The sequence below is a fragment of the Microsporum canis genome, genomic scaffold (genome assembly GCF_000151145.1).
Source record: "Microsporum canis CBS 113480 supercont1.5 genomic scaffold, whole genome shotgun sequence".
NCBI lineage: Eukaryota > Fungi > Ascomycota > Eurotiomycetes > Onygenales > Arthrodermataceae > Microsporum > Microsporum canis.
The window spans coordinates 2,612,750-2,630,522 of NW_003299165.1; the positions used below are offsets into that span (position 1 = coordinate 2,612,750).

At 46.2% G+C, this 17,773-nt stretch overlaps 9 protein-coding genes across 9 annotated transcripts; 4 read left to right on the top strand and 5 right to left on the bottom strand.

The window, feature by feature from the left end:
* Nucleotides 1-118: 118 nt before the first annotated feature.
* On the bottom strand, nt 119-974 carry MCYG_06052 (short chain dehydrogenase/oxidoreductase CpoX2; the record flags this gene model as incomplete). The annotated part of the gene is made up of 2 exons (XM_002846137.1): nt 119-315; nt 377-974. The coding sequence occupies 2 exons, from the start codon at nt 972-974 to the stop codon at nt 119-121; spliced, it is 795 nt and encodes a 264-aa protein (XP_002846183.1).
* A 664-nt stretch (nt 975-1,638) lies between these two features.
* On the top strand, nt 1,639-2,737 carry MCYG_06053 (conserved protein EasF; the record flags this gene model as incomplete). Its single annotated transcript, XM_002846138.1, has 2 exons — nt 1,639-1,913; nt 1,990-2,737. The coding sequence occupies 2 exons, from the start codon at nt 1,639-1,641 to the stop codon at nt 2,735-2,737; spliced, it is 1,023 nt and encodes a 340-aa protein (XP_002846184.1).
* A 476-nt stretch (nt 2,738-3,213) lies between these two features.
* MCYG_06054 (oxidoreductase) lies at nt 3,214-5,484 on the bottom strand (the record flags this gene model as incomplete). Its single annotated transcript, XM_002846139.1, has 4 exons — nt 3,214-4,230; nt 4,312-4,844; nt 4,912-5,093; nt 5,378-5,484. The coding sequence occupies 4 exons, from the start codon at nt 5,482-5,484 to the stop codon at nt 3,214-3,216; spliced, it is 1,839 nt and encodes a 612-aa protein (XP_002846185.1).
* A 472-nt stretch (nt 5,485-5,956) lies between these two features.
* MCYG_06055 (dimethylallyl tryptophan synthase FgaPT2) lies at nt 5,957-7,557 on the top strand (the record flags this gene model as incomplete). The annotated part of the gene is made up of 4 exons (XM_002846140.1): nt 5,957-7,113; nt 7,170-7,291; nt 7,351-7,391; nt 7,537-7,557. The coding sequence occupies 4 exons, from the start codon at nt 5,957-5,959 to the stop codon at nt 7,555-7,557; spliced, it is 1,341 nt and encodes a 446-aa protein (XP_002846186.1).
* A 737-nt stretch (nt 7,558-8,294) lies between these two features.
* On the top strand, nt 8,295-9,059 carry MCYG_06056 (conserved hypothetical protein; the record flags this gene model as incomplete). The annotated part of the gene is made up of 3 exons (XM_002846141.1): nt 8,295-8,415; nt 8,471-8,757; nt 8,835-9,059. 3 exons carry the CDS (start codon nt 8,295-8,297, stop codon nt 9,057-9,059), a joined length of 633 nt encoding a protein of 210 aa, XP_002846187.1.
* Nucleotides 9,060-9,715: 656 nt separating this feature from the next.
* On the bottom strand, nt 9,716-11,479 carry MCYG_06057 (conserved hypothetical protein; the record flags this gene model as incomplete). The annotated part of the gene is made up of 2 exons (XM_002846142.1): nt 9,716-11,119; nt 11,330-11,479. 2 exons carry the CDS (start codon nt 11,477-11,479, stop codon nt 9,716-9,718), a joined length of 1,554 nt encoding a protein of 517 aa, XP_002846188.1.
* Nucleotides 11,480-11,950: 471 nt separating this feature from the next.
* Nucleotides 11,951-12,874, top strand: MCYG_06058 (cyanamide hydratase; the record flags this gene model as incomplete). The annotated part of the gene is made up of 2 exons (XM_002846143.1): nt 11,951-12,521; nt 12,603-12,874. 2 exons carry the CDS (start codon nt 11,951-11,953, stop codon nt 12,872-12,874), a joined length of 843 nt encoding a protein of 280 aa, XP_002846189.1.
* A 407-nt stretch (nt 12,875-13,281) lies between these two features.
* Nucleotides 13,282-14,103, bottom strand: MCYG_06059 (conserved hypothetical protein; the record flags this gene model as incomplete). The annotated part of the gene is made up of 2 exons (XM_002846144.1): nt 13,282-13,330; nt 13,493-14,103. 2 exons carry the CDS (start codon nt 14,101-14,103, stop codon nt 13,282-13,284), a joined length of 660 nt encoding a protein of 219 aa, XP_002846190.1.
* Nucleotides 14,104-15,037: 934 nt separating this feature from the next.
* On the bottom strand, nt 15,038-15,814 carry MCYG_06060 (adenine phosphoribosyltransferase; the record flags this gene model as incomplete). Its single annotated transcript, XM_002846145.1, has 2 exons — nt 15,038-15,189; nt 15,256-15,814. 2 exons carry the CDS (start codon nt 15,767-15,769, stop codon nt 15,038-15,040), a joined length of 666 nt encoding a protein of 221 aa, XP_002846191.1.
* Nucleotides 15,815-17,773: the final 1,959 nt, after the last annotated feature.

The window sequence follows — 17,773 nt, forward strand, 5'->3', positions numbered from 1 at the left end:
ATCTCCAGCTATCAACATAGTTCGCAATTTAGATAATTATTCATTTGAAGAATAATCAAATAAATCAGAACTTGAGTAGTATTCCACAAATTATGGATTCGTACAGTGTACTGCCGAATCAGGGCATACATGCGCCAACGTTGATATTGGTCCCGAAGACAGGGCGTGAGTCTTCACTCAGTAGCCACACAATTGTTCTGGCAACGTCGTCAGCCTCAATGACAGAAAATCCTTCTTTCTTGTACGTCTCTTCAACTTCCTCTTGTGTTTTTGCATTAGGCACAAAGCGAGGTAGCATTGGCGTTCTTGTGATTCCTTTTTGTGTAAATAAGTAAGTATCAAAGTTAACAAACGGTGGGAGTTTGCCAGGGCTCACCTGGGGAAACGGTATTAGCTCGTATACCAAGTGGTATAACATCTTGCGCTACACAGGTGGTGAAATATGCACATCCAGCTTTTGAAGTCCCGTAAGCAAAGACATCCGGCATGTGGGCCATAGATGCTATGCTAGCAACGTTGACAATGCTGCGGTCACCTGGTGAAGTGGATGAAGAGTCCTTCATGGCCCGGACTTGAGCCCGAGTGGCATATAGGATGCCGTCGAGGTTCACCTGGAACACCTTCTTCCATTGCTCATCGTCCTCCTCAAGAAGTGTTGGAATCTGTCGCATACCAGCACCCTGGGCAATGCCTGCGACGTTGGCCGCCCCATGAAGGTCCCCAAAGGTGGAGATGATGTCCTTGACCCATTTATCAACCTCAGATGATGAGGATACATCCAGTACCGTGCAATGAACCTTTGTTTCTGGGTTGATTTCTCTGATAGACTTCTCTAATTGCTTCATGTTCTCGTTTGAAAGGTCACCAATACAAAGGGCAGCCGCCCCTCGCCGCGCGAGTAGATGACAAGTAGCTGCTCCGATCCCAGACGCACCGCCAGTAATGGCGAATATTTTGGATGAAACTGACGCCATTTCTTAGAAGATAGAGGGATATCTGGAGAACCGATTCTTCTTGTATGCTGGAGGAGGAAAAGTCCTGGTGTGCAGAGTCGTCTTTTGCCTATACTATGTATACAACAAAGCTGGGAGGACAGTTCGTGTTTGTTTTGTTAAGTTGTTTAATTATGAACGCAGACAGCCCCAGCGGGTGAACAGTAATTGTGTCAAAAGAAATACAATTAGATATTGGTATTGGAATAGCTAGAGCTGTTGTAACTCTCAGGACATCCGATTGTGCTAAGATATACTGTGTCGTTATAGATCAGTAAAAACAAGACTCCACTCACATATTTGAGAAGATATGTAAAATTCTAATTTTCTGTTTTATTTCCAACACTCCCCTATACTATGTACAACTGTATTCCGATGGTCAAGGCACTTGAAAAACTTTATATGATGTCAGCCTGGATCAAAAATGTGATAGAAATATTATGTGCAAGGGTGGATATTTTGTTAGCAGGTCCAAATTTAGGGGTATGATTTTAGAGCGGAAACTAGCAGTGTTCGTCCATCTGGGGGGAAAAGCATAGATCACAGAAAAGAGAGCATATAAGACAGGAAAGCAGCAGCGTAAAGGCCTCAATCGTCTATGGACTCGGTTTAAAGGAAGCAAGAAAAAGAAAACAGAGACTCAAGCATGGGCAACACCAACCCCCCTCATATTCTTGACATTCGTCGAAGCAAATTTGAAGAATCCATCCCGAAACAGGTCGAAGCAGGGCTCTTGTCAAGTCCGAAGACCCTTCCCGCTTTGCTGTTTTATAGCACGGAAGGGATTCAACATTGGAATCGCCATTCCCATGCCCCTGACTTTTATCCGAGACATGAGGAAATTCAGATATTAAAGGAGCAGGCCACAGATATGGCTGCATCAATTGCCGATGGGAGTGTAGTTGTTGACCTGGGAAGCGCGTAAGTTTATATGATAGTCCCATCTTTACTATCTTCTTGCCCCAGGCTGGTCGACTAAAGCACCAAAAATATACAGGAGTTTAGATAAAGTTATCCACCTTCTAGAGGCTCTGGAAGCTGCGCAGAAGAAAGTCACCTACTATGCCTTGGATTTGAGCTTCTCAGAGCTCACTTCGACGCTACAAGCCATCCCCACCGAGCAGTTTATCCATGTACAGTTTTCAGCTCTTCATGGAACATTTGAAGACGGTCTGCACTGGTTAAAAGAGACGCCAGTTATTCAAGATCAACCACATTGTCTCTTGCTGTTTGGGCTGACAATCGGAAACTTCTCCCGTCCGAACGCAGCGGCATTCCTGCGTAACATTGCCTCCCAGGCGCTTACTGGATCGCCTTCCCAGAGCTCTATTTTACTTACTCTAGACAGCTGCAAGGTCCCAACGAAGGTTACCCGCGCATATACAGCAGAGGGAGTCGTCCCATTCGCACTGGAGTCGCTCAGATATGCGAACACCCTCTTCCCACAGGATGGAGAAGAAAGAGTATTTGATCCACATGACTGGCATTTCCTGAGCGAGTGGAACTACATTCTCGGAAGACATGAGGCATCGTTGATCCCGCAATCACGAGATATCAAGCTAGGAAGCCCCCTGGATAGAATTGTTGTAGCTAAACACGAAAAAATTCGTTTCGGGTGCAGTTACAAATATGACTGTGGTGAGCGCAAGGAGCTCTTCGAATCAGCGGGACTGCATGATGTGAAAATATGGTCCAAGGAAGGCTGTGATGTGGCATTCTACCAGTTGAAATGCTGCCCAAACTAAGAGTTACAAGCCCCATCTTTTGGTTCATGACTTCATTCCTAATTATATAGTTTTCTTAAAATAAAACTAGTTAAGCATCCCGCCAAAACCTTAAAACCGAACCTTTTTCAGCTGAGCCTACTGTTACCTCGCTTGAGCTTCATATCAAGGCAGCCACTGGTACAAGCCCGCAGTCGGGTTTCAAACATAGGTTGGGCAGGGCTTTTGTGGATAACTTCTGTTACTAGTAGATTACAATGGATTTCACGGTGGATGCGGGGCACTCCGTCTACGAGAATTAAATCTCAATAAGTTCATTAGCTCATGCATCTCCGCCCCCTGCATATTTTTGAAGGAATGCCAGGGAAATAAACCTAAAATGGATCAACCTTAAAACAAGCATCAAAAATCGGACAATTACTAGTGCGGAAAAGAACAATCTTAACGGCGCAGGAGAGTTACCACAGAATCTGTATCTTTAATTTGCCCCTATAACTCTATCCCTCTACCATAGAAGTTGCAAAAGACATAAGATAATTCACTGCCTGACGTACCACACTCTGGTTCTTCCGACACATACCTTCGGAATCCCACAGCTCACTGCCCACGCCAAGTTTGCTGAAGAAGAGTCCATCACTGTCCCATCTTTTCTTGATTTGAGAAAGACGTTTATAATTTGACCCCCAGTAGACCTGCTGGAAGTCCTTCTCATTTGGATCCCCAACATTGCGATATGAAAGCCTAAAATTAGGATCAATGGCGTAAAGCATGGGCATCTGAACATTAGTTAGCCTCTCAAGAGCATTGACTCTGCTTTCAATAGACGGGCCGACTGCGTGTATGTAGTTGAGAAGCTGTGATGCGGCACGCCACGCAGGATGCATTGATGTCTCGGCGATTTCCCCATTTGAAATAACACGGCCACCAAGATTACTAGTAAATAGAAGATCGCCTGGAGACATTGGTAGGTTTGCAAGCGCCCTGGCAATTTTTTGCGGCCCTTGGGATGAATCGAATAATTCTTTGGAAATCGCCACAGTCGATCCAATCACCCCATAGTCATTATCAGAGTGAATATCTGGGACCTGCCGGTAGTTGGAGCTAAAGTGCGGTAAAGCCTTGGATGATAATGTGTATTGAATGTCGATGCGGTTGAGATCGGTAAGGAGTGATTTCATGCGCTCGTCGATTATGGTTGTCTCTGTTGAATTCAGGAAAAAAAACTTTATACTTGCCTGAACTGCAAGCTCAGGCTGTACTGCAATGACCAGTTGCCCACCAACATCGTCACGGTTAAGAGATTGAAGAGCATTAAGTATTACTGAGAGGCCTTCAGTCCATGATGATGAGTTGGTTTGGGGGGCTTGAAGAAGGACCTCAGAGATCACAGCAGGAACGTCCGGAAAGACACGCATAGTGGCTCGGGTAACAACTCCAAATGTACCACCCCCACCGCCTCGGAGCGCCCAGAAAAGCTCTTGATTTTGGAGAGTATTAGCCACCAAGAGCTCTCCCTAGAAAACCAAGATCAGTCACTGTGGAAAAAGAAAAATCAATGCACTAAAGAAACCTAATTAGGTCATGTCTATACTCACATCCGCTGTCACAATCTCATATTCGAGAACGTTGTCGACACCTAGCCCTTGATTTAGGCTGAGAAAATCTGACACTCCTCCTCCCTGGAGGAAGCCCCCAGCGACTCCGACGGTCGGACAATCTCCACCAAGGACCATGTATCCCTCGCGGGCAGCTCGAGCGTATAGATTCCCCATCATTACACCTGCGCCAACCGTCACTGCTGGCCCTAGGGATGCAGTTGACCCATTAAGCCGCAAGTCGGTGTGGAATTGAGTCTCCTGTAAACGATGAGTGTGAATTTGAAACGAGTCTGGGGCACTTGATCTCCCCGCTAGATCGTGCCCAGTATTACGAATGACTAGGCGGAGGTTGTGCCGCCTTGCAAACCGAACTGCCTGCTGTACTTGCTGAGCTGACTCCACAGTGGCCGAATACAGAGGGATACGGCCCTGGTGACAAGATTTGGCGGCAGTTGCTGTCTGCAAGGACCCCATAGGACAAGTCTCGTTGGCAGATTCACCAGCCTCCCATACCCAATCCTGTAAGACTCCTGCCGGAACCAAAAAATAAGCTCCAAACGGCCAGAGATGACGGCGAAGGTATGGAGTTTGACTTACCTGGGTGTGACGCTCTCCATCCACTATCTCTTGATAGCCGTAGTAGATCATCACAGGCGCCCTTATCGAAGTTAGGTTCGTAGCAGACATGTGCCGCTGGCTTCAGTTGTTGAAGCTTCCCATCGATGGATGTGTTGAAAGAATTCCAAAGCTCCTCGGATGGCCAACATGGCTGCCACGGTCTGCAACGACAGGAAGTCACCTGGTTCCGCCCCGTGTAAACCAGCCAGCTCAGAAGAGCGACTAACCCAGTAGTCAAGAATAGGGATTGCATCATGCAAGTTTGGACAACACTCAAAAATAATAATGCAAATCGTAGCACGACTTGAATAAAACAAGCGGAGAGGCCGCTGGATGAACAAAACGGAATACTCCCCCTAGTATCAGCTCCTCTAAATACCATAATTAGCTGTCATACAAGATAACATATTGGGCTAATACGACAAAAAGCCCATTTTCCAGTTACTCCACCAAGTAGCGAATTGGCCGGATGGTGACAACCAAATATTTGGAGTAATATGCATGCAGTGCTTCGATCAATCTAGAGCTCCTTATCTGGCTGTTACTATTCATTCAAGAATTCGTGTACCACTCGGAACTCACAGCCCGTCCGAAGTTAAAGGGGAACAAAAATGGGAGAAAAAAAGAAAAAAAAAAGGAAGAACGAGCCAGGGATGGAGGTGTTAGAGTCCTGCATGCGAACTATTCACTTCCACAGGCAGGTGATAACATGGCAATGGAATTTGGGCGCAGTGGAAAATTTCTTTTCTAGGCCAGGTTCGCAAGTATTGTAAAGCTTTGCCGTCATGTCCATGATGCATCAACTAAAAGCATCCAGCTCTTGCCAGCCAGTGGTTGGATGATCTTCGTGGCTCTTCGGAAGTCCTCATATGCAGTAGCTGGTCTAAATTTTGCATCCAACCACCATGTCTCGTCATGTCCCGGGCTATAATTATCTCAGAGTAACCAGTTCTCTCCAGTAGACACCTACCTTCAGCATCTTCTTCGCTCGCTCTAGAGATCAGACAAGTTCAACACAACCACCATGGGTTCTATCGAAATCCCCAACTGCTCCGGCTCACTCGTCTACAAGACGATATCCGACTTCATCGAATTCCCCAACCATGAACAGAAGCTATGGTGGCATAGTACGGCGCCGATGTTTGCGGAGATGCTAAGGGTCGCCGGATATGACCTTCACTCCCAATACAAGATCCTGGGTATATTCCTCAACCATGTTATTCCTTTCCTCGGTGTCTACCCTACTCGTATAAACAATCGATGGTTAAGCATCCTGACTCGATATGGCACTCCGTTTGAGTTGAGCTTAAACTGCTCGCAGTCACTGGTGCGGTATACGTACGAGCCCATCAACTCTGCCACCGGCACGCCCAAGGACCCATTTAACACTCACTCCATCTGGGATGCCCTTGATCGACTGATGCCCCTGCAGAAAGGCATCGACCTGGAATTTTTCAAGCACTTGAAACAAGATCTCACAGTCGATGACCAAGATTCGGCCTATCTCTTGGAAAACAACCTTGTTGGTGGCCAGATCCGCACTCAGAACAAGCTGGCCCTTGATCTCAAAGGGGGCAACTTTGTATTGAAAACTTATATCTACCCAGCTCTCAAGTCACTCGCCACCGGAAAGTCGATCAAGACGTTGGTGTTCGACTCAGTTTATCGCCTGTGTAGACAGAACCCTTCGCTGGAAGCCCCCCTGCGTGCACTTGAGGAGTATGTTGATTCCAAAGGTCCCAATAGCACTGCGTCTCCGCGCTTGCTCTCTTGCGATCTCATAGACCCCAGCAAGTCTCGAGTCAAGATCTACATACTAGAGCTTAATGTCACGCTTGAAGCAATGGAGGACTTGTGGACTATGGGTGGCCGATTGAACGATGCTTCAACTCTTGCAGGACTTGAGATGTTGCGAGAGCTCTGGGGCCTTATCAAACTCCCCTCTGGCATGCGTGACTATCCTGAGCCTTTCCTGCAGCTCGGAACAATCCCGGATGAACAGCTTCCACTCATGGCCAATTATACACTCCATCATAACCAAGCCATGCCTGAACCACAGGTATACTTCACAACCTTTGGCTTGAACGATGGTCGCGTAGCCGACGGGCTTGTGACATTCTTTGAACGACGTGGCTGGAGTCATATGGCTCAGACGTACAAAGACAGTTTGCGCGCATACTAGTAAGTCAAATAGCCAGAGTGTGACTGATAAGTGGCTGATTTGATTCAACCTATAGCCCACACGCGGACCAAGAGACACTTAATTACTTGCATGCGTATATTTCCTTTTCCTATAGGAAAGGAACACCATACCTTAGTGTATATCTTCAATCATTTGAAACTGGAGATTGGCCGATCTGTAAGTGTTCAGCTCTTTTGGCTAGGAAGGCAGAATCGCAATCTAACTAATATTCTTAGCCAACTTCGGGATTCCAGTTGCCAAGCCACTCCGTAGTAACGTAGGATGTCAGCATCCGGTTTCGTTCAGCATCCCTATCACGAAAGCGCCGCTCTTGGGCGTGTAATGGATCGAGGCTGTCAACAGTATTATTATCAGTTTAGACGGCTTTGTTAAAGGTGCTTACCCGGGGATTGTCTTTGTAGATAAGTGATCCAGACCGTTGACCATCGCCTTTTGGTAGTGCAGGGACGTACTACAGCCTTCCAGGGGCCAAGTTTCGTGGTAGCTCGTTGCCTTGATTTTGCTTCTTTTCTCCTTGGTTTACTTTTATATTTATTTTCATTTTTCCCCCTCCATATTTGGCTCATTGCTTTCAAACTGCGATGGGGCCATTCTTTCTCTATAGATTCTGGTTTTAGCTAATATTCGGTATCTAATGTCTGGAAAATATACTGTACCGATTTCTTGGAAGGCATGTGAAAATATCATGAGTAACGGCCCATGATCGCATAAAATATCGGTTCTAACGCCAGATTAAATAAACGATTCATCAAAATATTAATTGCTGCCATGGAGATGTTGAAAGGAAAGGATTATGTCTATCACATGACCAGCTTATTCAGCTTTATCACGTAACCAGGTTATGTAATCATGGCCAAGATCTTTTACCGCCTTCGAGCTGGTTTGAGCGCATTATTTTTCTGCCGCGGAAAGCTTCTTCTTTTCTTGGCAACTCCTACTTGCCGTATAGAGTAACGCACGTACCTATCTAGATATGAATAGCTTGACATTTCGGGAAATCTCGCTTACATAGATAGTAAGCTGCGAGGGTAGAACAGAGTAGTCGCTTAACTAACCAATATGCTACATGTATAAAGAGTTGAAGACATCCCCATGCCTCAGGTTCTCGTTCTCGTTCTTCTCTCAAAATCAAAGAGAACCCCCTACATAGGTAGTCAAGATGCTCACTAACCAGCTTCTGGTCCTCCTCGCCTTTGGCTTGAGCCTTGTCTCCGCGCATTTCCGTGTTGAATACCCTTACTGGCGAGGAAACTCCTTCAAAACACAGTATACCCGTCCATGTAAGTCATGTCCCCAGGATATTCGCAGCCCTTCGACTAAACTGGATGTGTCTAGGCGGCGGCATCAACATCACCACAAACCGTACGGAATGGCCTGTTGACGGTGGTTCTATCCTCTTCAAGCCCACTCACCCCTGGGCCTTGACTTACGTCAACCTTGGCCTGGGAGAAAACGACTCCGTCATCTTCGATCATATACTTGTCCCTGGTTTCAACCAGACCGGTAACGGCACGTTTTGCTTCCCTAAGATCTCTATCCCAAAGGGCCTGGGTATTCAGGACGGCACGAACGCAAGTCTGCAGATAGTGCAGGTGTCGGAAGGCGGTTCGTCGCTGTACAATGTAAGGATTCCTAATGTAAATTGGTTGGCTCCTTGAGGGGCGGGAGAAAAGTGCAGGATGCTGATACGAGTGTATAGTGTATGGATATTACCTTCTCTAATTCGCCTAGCAACCTCCTTGCTCAGGATATGTGTGTCAACTCGACCGGTGTCGGTGGAGCTGCCATCACATCAACTCCCACATCTGGCGAAGGTTCCCCTTCTGCCTCGCCATCTCATGGAGGAACAATCTCCAATGCTGGTGCTACAAGTATCGGGATCACCACCTTGTTTGCGATGGTCGTTGCCAGCTTGCTCGTTTAGGTCACGTCTAATGAGTATTAGTTTAGTCCCGAGCGTGAAATGAAGTCTGATTAAATACAGCTGTATATGATGTGACCAACTTCTTTTTTTTTTTTTTTTTTTTTTTTTTGGGGGGTAGTTCTGAGAGCTCCTGCTCCGGTTCTCCTTAGACACGTATATTACCATGTAGCTAACTGAGAGCCAGGCAAGACCTCTGGCCTCTGAGCGCCGGGATAGTCGGTGGGGAGAATGGCGGCAGAGGTTCTTGAAAGGAGAGGGGGTAAGGCCAGGGTTAGCTGCAGGAATAATCAACTTGCTTGTATCGGAATATTATATTAGAGCTTTATTGTCCTGAGGAGAATTGCGGTTTGTTAATGTAGAAGAATGGGGTATGAGCCTCTAAGGAAAACGTATAATTAATATGCAAAATATGGGACAGGCTATCATGCTCACTTGCTTGGTTGGGTATATGAAATAGCAACAACAGCAACTATGCGGTACTTAGCAATATAGGTCAAATGTAGAAGACACTCATGACAAACAAAACGCCAATAGAAAGCATGGAATAGAAGGCTAGACAACAGATGCTCGCTTGGACGAAGTAAATCCCACTAATCAAGAGATATCGAAATATCCAATAAACAAATTCAAATACAAAGGGAAGGAAGATCGGTTGCCTATTTGTGACCCATCTTCTCCAAAAGGAGGGCGGCTGCCTCGGCCGTATATCCGAAGAATACAGGACCGTTAAACACCATTCTCGGCTGCGGGTTGGGTATATGGGCAATGGGCGCGTCAGGGGAGAGATTCGATCGTGGAACAGAATAGGTATTCGTGTGTGTATTTGTATGTGGCATTTGATGTGAGTGGACATGGCTGCTTGGTTCGTCTATTTCAGGCTCAGGAGGTAAGTCCTCCACCGTTGCACCAAGAGTGACGTTGGCATCGGCATCCGCTTCAGCGTCATTTCCGAAAGTAGATGCCTGGCCAAGAGGACTTAAACGGCCTTGAGAAGGTAATAGCATCGTTGGGTCTTCTTCTACCTCCTCCGGCTTCTCATAGTGTGATTCGGGTGGTATGTTGAAGGGGTGGTCTATTGTGGGTTGTTCGGGAGGGACATGGATACCCCATGGACGACTCGGTGATTCTCCAACTCGAACATCACGAAGAGGGCGTTCGAAATGACCTTCTCGTTCATCATCGCCATTGGCGAGAGCTTGGTGTTCTTCGGGAGCGGGCGCAGCAATTTCAATTTCCTCAGGTGACGTTGAGCCTGCGGGAGGAGATTTATTGCTCACGTCTTCTGCCCATTTTTCGACTCGCTCAACTGAACTCGATCTAACACCAACGCCAGCATCCGCTTGTCTAGTCTCATCTATTTCATGGGGAGTTGATAGATACGGTTGGTGGTATTCGCCTAGCCCTTTCACCATATTGATCACATTACCATATTTGGCATCAATTTGACGACTGGTCTGTGGATTATTCTGATACCGTCGGATACAAATTGAGTGACTTCGTGGAATCTCATGCTTGTGGTTCTGAAAGTACTCGGCCAGTTCCTCAGGAGAGTGGTCTCCCAGGTACCGGATGGGGCAGCGTGCTGCTGAAGAGTGTACAGATCGTGTTGTTGAAGCGGTTCCATCCCCAATCTTCTCCAATTTAATAGGGTCTCCATTATCATTCTGACATCTTTCACCATTTATATCTCCCTGTTCTCCGGCAGCGAGCGGTTTGGTGGATTTATTGAAGGGGCAATCTAGAGCACCCTTGATACCATTTGTCGTGAAATCAAGTTCCATCGAAGTTCTACGCTTTCCATGACCAAAGGGGCAAGTTCGCAAAGTACTGAGGTCTTGTGTATTTTCTAGCTTGCGTAAGGCAGCAGTCGAGATTTCTAAACTCTCCGTGACGTTCTTTGTATCTGTAGAGGATATGTAGCCTGCTTTCTCCATACTGGTGACCCATTCGACATTGTCAGTGGCAGTGTCATCAAAGCTCGAAAGATCATGGGCAGGGCCTATGGTTATATCTAGCTTATTATCTGAGTCTTCAGGAAGTTTGCTCGCGAGTTTCTGGTACTATTTTGACAAGTTAGCTATACGCCTCAATGTAAGAAAGCAGGTCAAAGGTAGTATGTGAAGCCATCAGATAATACATGTTAAATCGTTCATCGCTGCATAAGCAACTATTGATCTAGAGCTAATCGGGTTTTTCTCATCATGTGGCTTTGGGAGGGTCATAATAAAAGGGCAAAGAACGCTAGAGAATAAAATAAATGGTGTGCATACCTCATCAAAAGCATACTGCAACCGACTCTGAAGTTCTTGCTCCTGGCGAGTCAGTTTTTGTGCAATCTCCAGGAGAGCAACAAACCCGCTCGCCAGGATCCGTAATTCATCATTTAGCCCTGTAGCCTCAGCTACCACCGAAGGAGACATCATTTCAAGAGATAAAGACAGTAAGCCATCCGGTGTTCATGTCCATGTTACTAAGTCTTCCATGAAGGATGTGCGAAGATGTTGAGGCCAGGAAACGGCTAAGGACAAAAAACAAAAAAAAATGAGGTTGAAATACTTTTTTCGTACCAGCGCTAGTTAATTGGTCCGTGCTCTGATCATGTGGTACATGCGGTTTCCAACGATTACGTTAAGCTGACTAATATACTGCTTACTCAGCTTTGTTGTCCAACATTGCTTCTAACTTCGAAGGATCTATGACGGAATGAAAGGAGCTGACGGCGAGGTGTAAATATCATATAAAATGGCTACTTGTAGCTGGCTTACTCTGAGATGCTTCCGTCCACAAATACAGGCTGTCTATTCGAGTTCTTCTGACCGAGCACGCAAAAATCTCATCTCAACCCAGTTGCATCTAACCATTAGTTAGTAGGTAGCATCTAAGTCAGTACTATGCCACCGATTCCGGCTACCAGAGGCACAGTCGATGCATTCGGTTTCACTCCTGTCGAAGCATCTGCAGAGAAACTCTTCGACCAGATCGGACTACGTGATATGCCACCGCCTCCTGTGATAACAGTTTCGGACACCCCAATTCCGCGGACAATTCTGGCGGACCGCATTCAGGGATACGCCAAGGTCCATCTTCCTACCCCAACCTTCCATCACTGTATGAGGGTATACCATTATGGAATTGCAATAAAGTGTTATGCATTTCCGACGTGGGGTTTTAGCGATGAATCCTACTTTATAACCTGCATGCTGCATGATATTGGAACTACAGATGAGAATATTCGATCCTCATATATGAGCTTTGAACTCTACGGCGGGTTTCTGGCCATGGATTTACTTCAATATCCTATTAATGAACACGCGTCAACCATTATTGACCCAGAAAAAAGGGTCACTGCGTCAAATATGCTTGCTGAAAGCGTTGTTGAAGCGATAATGCGACACCAGGACATACGCGATACTGGAATGATCACCGCTTTGGGGCAATTGATTCAACTGGCTACTATCTTCGGTTTGTTTGCATTCCATTTAAGCTTTCTCTAATGCTGATTTAACCCACAATTTGTTACGTACCTTTGCTAACATAGGAAAGATAACATCGGAGGACACGAACAATTACTTTCTCCCAGAACGGTGGAGGATGTCATCAAGCATTATCCACGTATGCAGTGGAACAGTTGTTTTGCGGAAACAATTCGTAAGGAAATAGCTCTTAAGCCATGGGCCCATTCTACCACCCTTGGCACTGAAGAGTTCCCAGCACGAATTGAGGGTAATCCTATTGGTTTGGCGTATGAAAAACTGGAAACTGCTAATGAAAATAATGAAACAAGTGGGAAAGCAGAAAAGATGAATGATCAGTAATGGTTACACCCTCACCGCGGTTTACATAGGCATGAGCTTCTGGCACTGCCTGGAAATTACGCTCATAGTCAAGTGTTCGTTTCGGGTCAATACGTGCCACTTTCTTCTTGTTTCACTCTTTTTTAACTGGTTTATGGTTGCTAAATGTATTAATTAGTTATTACAGCTGTGTTATCAAACGCCTGCATTCTTTTTTGTTTGCCAATAATCTATGTTTATAAAAACTTACCCCCAAAGGCCTCTCTTACCCTCAGCTAAAATATCCATTTATAGCTCCTTAAGGGGTTTGCAGCTACAAAGAAAAATGGATAAATGGCTACACGCAGAAGTTTCTTATCATTTGAAACCGCTTGCCTAGAAAGACTTGCCATTTTCCCTTCTTTCCTTTCTTTATCCCATTGTACCATTCAAACTGAAAGAAGCTGTGACATCTCCCTAGACATGATACTCAGCACCCTATGGTATCCATAATCGAGAGGGTTGTAGCAGTCAGGCAGGGTGATTGCATGATCAAGAAAAACCATACATGAAAAATTCGGTTACTACCAAGGCTGCACCTTACACATAGCTAAAATAGCTGCATGAGAGCCATCCTCACCATTTACATCTCCCACATACCCAATCCTACCGCGTCCGTATGGTGCAAATACAACAGCTGCCTGGCTAAGATCGCTGATTCTTTCAGGGCCGAAAACCCTAGACTCCGTCATCGAGTCCCTGTTGGGTAAATACAGCCTGCCCTCAGGTGGAACGTTTTTGAGAAAGAGTGCCTTCTGGCTATATGATGCCGGTAATCCCCTAGTCTCTAAGCCCTGGCAGTTCACGTTCACATGCACTGTTGTTCGATGATAGTATCCAGATTGCCAGGGTAGACCCCAGCTGAACTCGAAGAAACGCTTGAGATGATCTGGTTTAGCGAACGAACTGAAGTGGCCACCTAAAACGATAGTTCCGCCGTCACGAACATAGGAGATCACTTTGTCAAGGACTGCGGAATATTTTGGTTTTAGGAGAGCTGGATCGGTGGCGAATATCGCGTCGGGGGTATTTTCTGAGAGATACCGAAGAGTCGCATCTGCTTTCTTTGCCCGTTGGACTTTTGCCTTCGAAAGGAGGCCGTTGAGGAGATCCTTGTACATGTCTTCAAAGAAGGCTTCCGTTTCGAGTGAGAGCAGGAAAACTCGAGGCTGGCTGGTCGTCTCTCCAGCTGATGATCTCTGAGCCGCCATTTTGTAGTATATAACAGTTGTTTTCTCGTTTCTTGTTATTTGTTTTATAAGCAGGAAGCGTGTTTGGGCGTTTGAGGTTTGAAGTTGTTGACTTGAGATAGGTGTCTTTCTTTTAACGAGGAATCTTTTAACCTGGCTACTGCTAAATGGTCTACTAATACCACTAAATGCACAAAAATTATGTACTCGGAGATTTGGATAGGTAAAGGAAACAAATGAGTATTGTTTATAGCTTACTTGATACCTATGATAAATATGAGAAGGCGCTGTTTTGGGTCCTTTTACTGCTTTCGCTAGTTCTACTTGAGTAGATCTTTTCTATATTTTTAGTCTCTTCTTCGATTGGTCCCTTTATTATATTTTCCTTGGTTTGAGAGCTGCGAGACTGTTTGCTGGAGTTGGTCTCTATTACCGTTTTAATAATACTACCGGATGCAATATCTCTGGGCTCCCCAAGGAGATATGTCTGACCTTGTAAATCCATATATAAGCTCCGGCCACCACACCATTTGCCATTTTATGTCATATCATTATTAATCCCTAGGATATAGGATATATTATGCGTTGTAGGGGGAGATTTTTGTCTTGAATAGAAACAACAAAGGGGAATAATAGAAGGGAAGGAAACATTTTTTAAGGGGGTGTTGGTCGGTCCAGCATGTCCATGCCATCCGCCGCTCAAAGGATCCCAAACAAATAGATTGCAGAATTGAATCGAGCACTAATCTGTAAAAATGATGCATGGCATAATCTTGATCCCGGGTGAAATGAACTTGGGTAAGTTATTCTTTCGAAGTGGCTGTTGGATATATTAGAATTAGGTCTGGTTGGGTCTGGTTCTGGCAGACAAAATGGGAGGTAAGGTCGACTCTGTGGAATTATCCCTTCTATAATCGACAGTCGGACACGGTTGGGTTAGGTGCGTGTATCTTTTTTAGTTGCTTTCCTGGGTAGCGAGAAGGGTATAGACGGGGGCAGGGAGCTTGTCACGACCCTTGAGGAAGTCTAGCTCGAGCATGAAGACGAAACCAAGGAGATTGCCTCCGAGTTGTTGGACGAGAGAGCCTGCTGCACATGCGGATCCGCCTAGAATATATTAGTACGGGGGGTGTTTACAGGTATTTCTGCTTTCTCACGTATGATGGAACGCACCCGTTGCAATGATATCGTCAACAACAATAACCTTTTGGCCCGGCTTGATGGCATCCTTTTGCATCTGGAAGAAGTCACTGCCGTACTCTTTCTGATACTCCTGGGTGATGACGGGTCCAGGCAGTTTCCCCTGCTTCCTGACGGGCACGAAAGCGGCTCCGAGTCTCAAGGCCAAAGAGGGGCCAAAGAGGAACCCGCGAGCGTCTAGTCCGACGATAACATCGGGTTTCTGGTCAGCACCGTAAGTCTCAAGCAGATGCAACTCGAGGCCCCTGATGAGCGACTCATGGAGTGCGGGGTCGGCGAAAATGGGCAGGATATCCTCAAACAGGATGCCTGGAGACGGGAAATCAGGAAACTGGCGCAGAGACGAACGCAGTTTCACCTTAAGACTGGCGAGTTCGGCGGCGCGGGAGGCAGAGGAGGAGGAGTCCCCGGCGACTTGGGTGGTGGCGGAGGCATTGGACTTGTCGCGATAAGCCTGCTGGTTATCGGCGGGGGGGGGAAGGCTCATGCTAAACGAGAGTAGAGGGGATGAATGGGAGCAGGTGTTTCTATGTTGAGGCCAGAGAGAGAGAGAGGTTGAAGAGAGAGAGAAAGAGAGAGATGGTAGTGGTGGGATGACGGTGATGGAAAATAAAGATGAGGGAAGGGGGGGGAAGCAAAAACCTCAACCCTCCTCGACTCTAAATAGTTTGCAACTAGTTATTTAACAACTAAGAAGAAAAACTCCCGATGATAAATACAACAACCTTCTGGATCGTCTTTTTGACCCTGCAAGCCTCCAAAGGCCCAGCCCTAACGGAAGTATTTTACGTATATAGTTAAGTATACAGTTAGCTGCGGTTATCCTTCCCATGTATCTCTCTTGTAACTCTCTGATATATTCTCGTCCAGATGGCATCCAACGTGGAAGAAGGACAGCAGTCGACTCGCCGCGTCCTCTTTTGTTCGATAAGAGGAAGAAGACGGCCAAACACTTGACATTCTGCTACGGACTTCATGCCGGTACAACTTCAAAAGGTCGGTGAAGCGGGAAACGACAACCTGGACGCATCCCGGGAGCGCATCGAAAGGCCCGTCTCCGTTTTTTTATATTTTTCCTTTTTTATTTTTCAGTTAGTTACGGCAGATGGAGCTGCTGCTGACCGACGATGATGATACACGGGAAGACTTCCTTCTCGGCTTGTCCTTACTGTGGATATATTGGGTACCTTGACTCCCCCCTTTCTCTTTTCTTTCGGGAGCGAGAAGAACAAGAACAAGAAAAAGAGGAAATGTATATTTTAGAGAGAGAGAGAGAGGGAGGGAGAGGAGAGGAGATATGGCATGGCGCCCACGCCCTTTCTTTGTCGAGATCCACGGCACGCAGATATTCAGTCAGCCATGGCCGGCTTCTCGTTTTCCCAGGACGTGCAAACACAACATCCGTCTTCATCCATAGAGAGAAAAGGAAGGTTGTCTAGGCCTCTTTGTCAGTAAAACCATCCATCGTTACGGTGTGTCACCATGTACCACCCCAGAGCCAGTCGTTGAGTTCTAGTCCGTCTCACAGCGTTCATTCCGATGCAACGTCCACATGGAATCCCCGTCAACCCTGGCCGCCCCCTGAAAGCGTGTAATGGTACTCTCTCCCCAGACTCTTTGACGGAGCGTGGCACGGAGTTTTGCCTCGTTCCTTGATTGACCACTAGCAGCCGCAGCCAGTTGATACGGGAGAACGGTTTCGTGCTTAGATATAACTATCTAACACCATACCTGTCTCTGTAGAACCACGGGAGGATCAGGCCACTGTTGCGGAAGACGGATAACTAGGAAGTTGGGCAAGGAGACCAAAAAAAAATACGATCCCATTTGCTCAACCAGCCAATGAAGCCTCAAAACCTCCGATCCAGAAATTGAGATCCTTACAAAGTAGTTATGTACATCAAAGTAACCAGGCTGGGGAACGATGGATGAGACCCTCTAAGCAAATCAATTACCTAATTGTCGGACAGTCCTCGAAAAAAGGTTTCCAAGGGCCGGTTAAAGGTTCTCTCTTCTTCCGTTTTAATATCAACATAGTTACTTATCTAACCGATGTACAGAGTAATAGTAATAATTTCCTCGGGGAAGCGTGGGTCGGATTCGCGCATCACCCGTTAACTATACCATCTAAGGGCAAATAATAGCCTGTTTGTTTGAGGGAAATGCGCTACCCTACCACAGACGGGACGAAACTGAGGCTACGCAAGGACCATGACATCTGCCGCAAACATGAGATGTTTGTGCCATCGCAATAGTGTAACTCTCTTTGCCGTTCCATGGCTGCTGGGCTATTGGTTGCTTCATCTCTGCAATCAGTTCGAAGGGCTAAAACTTGGGGTCATTCTATTTACGGTTGTAGACAAGCACTCAGGTATCAAACATCAAAATCAGCCCAAATGTGTGAAATAGCATCACTAAACATACCAAATTATTAACTTGAAAGAAACAAACAAGAATACGATTCGGCTTTCGCTTAGTGGGTATACAATAT